Raw genomic sequence first — 7,293 nt, 5'->3', positions numbered from 1 at the left:
GGTGCTGCCAGCGCCCGGCACCCACCAGCCACCCCCCTGGTTCCTGCTCTCGGGCATCGACAGGGGCAGGGGTGTGCGCAGCCCAGATCAGATGGGCTTCCCACCGTGACACCGGGTTCTGGCGTCACCAACACTGCCAGCCACTTTTCCACGCGGATTTCAGCACCGCCCTCCGAGAGGGCTCGGGTGCCTGCGACCTGTCCTGTGGGGTGTGCGCAGCCCAGATCAGATGGGCTTCCCACCGCGGCACGGGTCCTGGCGTCACCAACACTGCCAGCCACTTCTCCACGCGGATTTCAGCACCGCCCTCCAAGGGGGCTCGGGTCCCTGCAACCTGTCCTGGCTCCCTCACTGGTCGGTGGGGCCAGACGGAGACCTCGGGTCACAGGCAGCTGAGCCGAGACGGGGCGCCTGGCCCTCCTGAGTCCAGGCCACCTGTGGCCTCGGCCCTGCCACGGCCCCTGCCCTCCGGCTCCTCCATCACAGGGCGTGACTCCACGGGAGGCGGTAGCTACCATCCCCGCCTCCACCCCGCAGCCCTGTCCACACTCAGCTTGGCCACACAGCCTCACGGTTACCACTGACACTTGTCCCCCACGCCCATGACCCCAAAGGTGCCAGTGCCTGGGCAGGTGGGCTGGAGGACGGGCTGGGTGGGCAGATGAACAGGTGAACTCCTCGCTCTCAACTCAGCCAGGTCCCTCCCAGCTCCCACGGCCTCTCCTCTGAGCCTCACTCACCCCCAGGGACCTGTCCTCTGCTCCCCCCGGGGGCTCCCAGCCCCCCAGCACTCGGCTCTCACAAAGGCCACCAAGGGCCTCCCCTTCTAACCAAACCACATCTCTGTCCTCAGGCTCCCGACTGGCACTGGTGACCCTGCAGGACCCCCTCCCCTGGCGCCAGAGCCAGGCCCTGGGGTGTCTCCTGCCCCAGCCCCCATTCCTCGCAGGTCCATTCCACCCGACAGGACACTGGGCCACAGCCCCTGCAGCTGTGCCTGAGCCCCGCCCTCATCTCACGCTGGCAGACAGGTCTCTGACCACCCCCAGCCCTCACCGTCCTCATGTCGGCCCCGCAGCCGTGCTGACCACCTCTAGCCATGACCCCCGCTGGTCCCTCCCAGCCAGACCTGCATGTCTGACCATCTAACCTCACGACCCACTCTGTCACCTGTGCTCCTCAGCCTCAAGCTGGGCCCTCCCCTCCATGCTCACTGCCCAGAGCCCTCCCTCTCAGCTGCTCAGACACCGTCCCAACCTTGGCCCCAAGCTCCCCGCACCCCCTCCCAGGCCCTCCAGCCAGCCTCCCCATTTCCCCCTGCCAGGGACCCATTTATCCACTGTTGGTCTCCCCTGCCTTCCGAGACCGGGCCACAGGGCTCTCCAGGGCCTTGCACACAGTAGGCCTGGCACACAGTAGGCCTGGCACACAGTAGGTGCGCAATAAACACTCCTTTGCTCCTGAGCCAGTGTTCCTGAAAGTCTGTTAGCGTCGACTATCTCCAGAGCTACGGCGGCCCTTCCACGGCTAACGAGCGTCCCAAAGCCCGTGACTCTATGCCAGGGGAGCACCGGCTCGACGACTGGGCTGGTTCAAGCCGAGATCCAGAAACAAAGAAAGCGCCTGCACCCGGGTGCCTGGTACGGTGGCCACCGCCCACTTCCTTGTTTGCAACCGTCTGTGTAAACGTGCCCACGACATCCTGTATTTAACCAGCAAATCCCTCCTAAAGCGCGATCAAGCCTGGGCGCCACCACACCGTCCCCTCCACCCGCGTCCGCGCGGGAAGGCCGCTCACGCCCACGGCACCGTCCAGCTCAGCGGTTCTCAACCTGTGGGTCGCGACCCCTTTGGCGGTCGAACGACCCTTTCACAGGGGTCGCCTAAGACCATCCTGCATATCAGATATTTACATTATGATTCATAACAGTAGCAACATGACCGTTACGAAGTAGCAACGAAAATAATGTTATGGCTGGGTCACAACATGAGGAACTGTATTTAAAGGGCCAGAAGGTTGAGAACCACTGGTCTAGCTTTTCCTGACACACCCGGACGACGCGTCGACCCACCGTCTTTACTCCGCAAGGCCAGTGCTGCCTCCCCCATGCCCGTGGGCCCCCCTCCCGCCCCCGAAAGCCGGGCCATTTCCCACCGAGTGTCGTGTCCTCCAAGGCCCGACTGAGGCTCTGCACCCGCAGGCACACACCGGCCCGAGTTGGATTAAAATGGCAACGTTACCACCACACCCTCCGCCTGGAGGAGGCGGCGGCAGCACCGACGCTCAAGAGCTCCGCCGTCATCAGCCGGTGCTTTCAAGACCCAGGCCCATCTCTAAACATCGTAAAGAAGTCCCACCTCAAAAACAGGTTTTAATGCTTTACCTGACTGCAGAGCGAGGGGCAGGGCAGGTGCCCTGCAACCTGGGCCTGGGCCTTGACCCGGAAGCGAGCCAGTGGCCTCTCGGTGCACAGGATGGCGCTGAGCCACACCGGCCAGGGCTCCACCACCACATCTTCAATCTCATTAAAAACCATCTCGCGGGAGAGAAACATCTCGTGTGGCTGGATGTCGCCCCCAAACGGCAGCTACCTGAACTCGACGATATTCAGAATTCAAAAGCTTTTCAAATACCTGCCGTGTTTTGTCCTCAGGAGGCTACAAAAAACCAAGAGCTAGCGGGCTCTGTGGCGCAATGGATAGCGCATTGGACTTCTAGTGACAAAAAACCAAGAGCACCATCTACTCACAGTGGGAATGGCCGCTGGAGCCCCAGCCCCAGGCGGAAAGGAATGGCTGACTCCCAACAGTCCACCCAGGCCCTGCCCCCAGGGACCTATGGTTAGGCCCTGCCCCCAGAGGCCCCGCCCCCAGCAGGGCTGGTAGCTTTAGGGCAGTGGTTCCCAAACTTATTTGGCCTACCGCCCCCTTTCCAGAAAAAATATTACTCAGCCCCTGGAAATTAATTTTTTTAAAATTTTAATAGCAGTTACTCATCGCCCCCAAATGCACCTGTGGCCATCACCGCCCCCCTGGATCGCTGCAGCGCCCACCGAGGGGCGGTAGCGCCCACTTTGGGAATCACTGCTTTAGGGCCTAAAGTTTAGGCCAGTGACAGCGAACCTCTGACACACGAACTCATTTTTTTGGTTGATTTTTCTTTGTTAAATGGCATTTAAATATATAAAATAAATATCAAAAATATACATCTATGTTTTACTCTGGTTGCAAATATCAAAAAATTTCTATACGTGACACGGCACCAGAGTTAAGTTAGGGTTCTTCAAAATGCTGACACGCCGAGCTCAAAAGGTTCGCCATCACTGGCTTAGGCCCTTCCTGGCCAGGAGCCCACAAAACCTCATCCGGGCTGTTCGTGGGCGGCCCTGCAGGGCGGTGATCCTGCATTCGAGGCTCCAGGGCAGGACTGCGAACGGGGAAGCCAGTAACACTTCATTGAAAACAGCCTATGCGTTTGAAACAACAGCTCTCTCCACGGTTCCCCAATAAAACCTGAGAATGGCCTCTGCTAATTGAAGGGCAGATCTCTTTGCTTTGTTTTCTTCCTACACCGGTGCTTTGCTGTTTGGAATTAGAGTTTTATAGTTCATAGTGATTTGCTTCTTTGGAGCATGACATCGGAGCCGAGTGTTCTCAGGGCTACCTAGCACCCGAAGGGGCCTATTTTACACCAGAGCAAGGATCCGCCATGGACACAATTCACTGAGCCACTAATTTCTCCAAAGCTCTGTCCCAGGAAAGCAAGGGTGCTGGGGGGGCGGGGGGGCCTTGTGTTTTCTGGATCATGGTGTGCACCGGGACTCCTGCTCCCTGTGTGACCCTGGGGATGTGTAGCTCTGAGCATCGGTTTCTTCATCTGTAAAATGGCAGCAGCCAAACACCACTCACCCCCCAGTAACCAGAAGAGTGAGTGACAGTGTAAATAAAGATTATAGAAAACTGCTTGAGCCCTGGCCGGTTTGGCTCGGTGGATAGAGCGTTGGCCTGCGGACTGAAGGGTCTCAGGTTCGATTCCGGTCAAGGGCACATGCCCGGGTTTCAGGCTCCATCCCCAAGGGGGGGACGTGCAGGAGGCAGCCAATCGATGATTCTCTCTCATCATTGATGTTTCTATCTCTCTCTCCCTCTCCCTTCCTCTCTGGAAATCAATAAAAATCTATTTAAAAAAAAAGAAAACTGCTTGATACCCAGTAAAAGGTCCTCATTATTCCCTGGGGAGTCCACACGTGAGCCCCAGTGCCTGATTAAACGAGGGTGTGTCTCGTGGGATGCAGTGCCCAGCACGAATCACTGGGACAAGCTCCCCGCCACCTCCGGCTGTGGTCCCGGCTGTGGGCCCACCAGGTAGGCCAGGCGGCCCTGAGCGACTAACCTCTTTTGAACGAAATCCACCCTAAACCCTGTTATCCGGCCAACACAGGGGGCCCACATTCCTGACGGCCCAGACGCAAAACATCGCCGATCCCAGCACGCACCGCTCCCATAGAGCGCCGCGTCCCTGTACAGTCGGCACCCTGGGACCCTGCCAAGCCGTGTTTATGTGGGCTGAGTTCCCACTCTGCTTTATCCAGCAGATAAAGAAATAAGAAAATGCAAATGGAATCTAGGAAAGAGACTTTTTTAAAAAATGGTGTCACTGCTCAGAATAGCCAATACCCTGGTCAACAGTTCTCGCTAAGGGGCTATTCCGTATTCTCCACACATATTCACGGCCTCACACAACCTAAAATATCACCCGCTGACAGACGACACGGCCCAAACCTGCGTTGAAGTATTGCATCACTTCAAACCGTGCGTAAGTCCCGGGCCTTACAAGCAAGCAGAACCTGTGGGCTGCCCACCCTGAGCATAGACAGAATTGCAGCCAGCTGTGGAATCAAACGCATTCTCCCCGGGCTCCCACGGTGATAGCGTATCCTAATAATTTGTTGTTTAAATGACTAATCTGAAACGTTGACTCAACCCGCCCATCCCCCACCCGAGCCTTTCTTGGTGATAATTAAGGTCACAGCCCACACCAGCTGATCGCATCCACAGGTGGGCCCCTGAGGAGCTGCTGGGGGTCCCTTTATTGTTCCCAGACCCACCGCCCCCCCCCACACACACACACAAACACCAAATCCTTCAAATCCTTCTTTCTCCGGAGTCTCCCCAATCCCACACCCACTCTGGGTCTCCCTCTCCCCAGCCCCACAGGCCCCGCCTGGCACATGGGGGCCCGCTCTTTGCTGCCAAGCATGTGGCTGGCTGAGCCAAAACAGTACCCTTCCAGTCCCTTCCAGCCCAGAGCGGGCCAGCGGGGCTCCCACACTGGCTCCCCCAGCGACCGGGGCAGGCCTCTAAGTAACACCCAAATGTGAAGCCCGCGTCTGGTGCAGAAGCCAAGATCAAACGTGGCTCCGCTTTGCAAAGCGCTCCCACAGGGAGCACGCACAGCCCACTGTCATTATCTGCAGGAGACGGAGAGGAGACGCAAGGGCCCCGACTCCAGCCGTATTACAGGGTGACTCAGGGGCCCATCCAGCAATTCCCCACGGTGCCGCCCGGGAACTAATTGGCACATGAGATGGGCAGTGACCTTTCATCTTTCCAGACAGGTGTGTGGCTGATGGCAAAGCCTCACCAGCAAACCCGATGACTCAGATAACCCCGGAGCCCAGGTCTGAACAGCACAGCTCGGTGGCCGCGGCCAGCCGAGGGAGGCGCCGGGAAGCCCGGTCTTGAACTTGAAGAAGCCCAGGCCTGTTCCCAGCAAGAATGCTGAGGGAAGCAGTGCCGTGTCCCTCCCACCCGCTTGGCGGGGTGGGGAGAACCACCCCCTTCCCGCTTGCGGCACCCAACCATCCAACCGGAGGCCACACATCCCCCCGTGTCGCCTGGGCCCTGCCCGAATGCGCCCCAGCACGCCCGGCAGGCCCCTGGCAGGTCCCGGCGGCTCCCGGGTAGCCCCGCAGGCGCCCAAGGGCCACTCACCGGAAACAGACACCTCCATGAGAGCCTCCAGCGGCCGGTTGTTGTCCAGGTCCCGGCTGAGCTGCAGCTCGCCCGTGGCCGCGTCCAGGAGCAGCAGCCGCAGCTCGTTGCCCTGCAGGAAGGTGTAGTTGAGGCTGTCGGAGAGGTCGGGGTCGTGGGCCGGGATGCGGCCGATCACGCCGGTGGGGAAGCTGTTGGACTTGTTGGTGACGTAGTTGTTGAAGAGGATCTGGAAGTCGGGCAGCACCGGCGGGTTGTCGTTCTGGTCCAGGAGGCGGACGTGCACCGTGGCCCGGCTCACCAGAGGGGCCGAGGTGGCCTGCACCACCAGCACGTACTCCTGCCGCACCTCGAAGTCCAGCTCGGCCAGGGCTCGCAGGTCCCCGCTCAGCAGGTCCAGCTGGAAGACCTCGGGCACGTTGCCCTCCACGATCTGGTACATGATCTGGGCGTTGGGGCCCTCGTCGGGGTCATGGGCGCGAATCCTGGCCACCACGGACCCCACGGGGCTGTTCTCCTCCACCAACAGCTCCAGCTCGTCCCTCTCAAACACGGGGGGGTTGTCATTAATGTCCAGGACGGTCACCTGGATGTCCACGAAGGCGCTCAGGGGCGCAGGGCTCCCCCGGTCCACAGCCAGGACCCGAAGTGTGTACACGGCCACGTTCTCCCGGTCCAGCCGGCGCTGGGTGCGGATCACGCCGGACGTGGGCTCGATGTAGAAGTCCCCGTCGCCGTCGTCGCCACCTTGGAAGGTGTAGAGCAGGCGGCCGTTGGGGCCCGAGTCCCGATCGGTGGCCGAGACCTGGAGGACGCTGGTGGATGGGGGCGCATCCTCGAAGACAGAGCCCTGGTAGAAGTCCCGCAGGAACCGGGGCGCGTTGTCGTTGGCATCAAGGATGAGGATCTCCAGGGAGGTGGTGTCGGACTTCTGGGGGATGCCATTGTCCCGGGCCGTGATGGCCAGCGTGTAGGCCGCCTGGTCCTCGTAGTCCAGCTCCGTCAGCGTGTAGACGGTGCCGCTGTCGGGGTCGATGCGGAACTGCGGCACGGGGTCCTCCAGCACGTAGGTGATGCGCGCGTTCTCGCCTGTGTCCTCGTCCGTGGCGCCGATGGTGGCGATGGAGGTGCCCACGGGCCGGTCCTCGCGGACACTCACGGTGTAGTGGGAGCTCTGGAACACCGGCCGGTGCGTGTTGGCGTCGGTGACGTTGATGAAGACCTGCGCGGTGTGCGAGCGCGTGCCATCCGACGCCGTCACTGCCAGGACGTACTGCCGCTCCTGCTTGTAGTCCAGCG

The 7,293-nt window shown here is 60.3% G+C and overlaps 1 protein-coding gene across 1 annotated transcript in view; it reads right to left on the bottom strand.

Annotated features, from left to right (window-relative positions):
- The window catches only part of CELSR1 (cadherin, EGF LAG seven-pass G-type receptor 1), a 109,059-nt gene that overhangs the window by 100,352 nt on the left and 1,414 nt on the right, over positions 1–7,293 (bottom strand). The window contains exon 3 of the mRNA XM_014533162.1: positions 5,995–7,291. Coding sequence (XP_014388648.1) covers positions 5,995–7,291 — 1,297 coding nt within the window. The remainder of the gene's footprint in view (positions 1–5,994; positions 7,292–7,293) is intronic.

This window comes from Myotis brandtii, unplaced genomic scaffold (assembly GCF_000412655.1).
Source record: "Myotis brandtii unplaced genomic scaffold, ASM41265v1 scaffold952, whole genome shotgun sequence".
NCBI lineage: Eukaryota > Metazoa > Chordata > Mammalia > Chiroptera > Vespertilionidae > Myotis > Myotis brandtii.
This window is presented reverse-complemented; position numbering and strand designations above follow the sequence as displayed.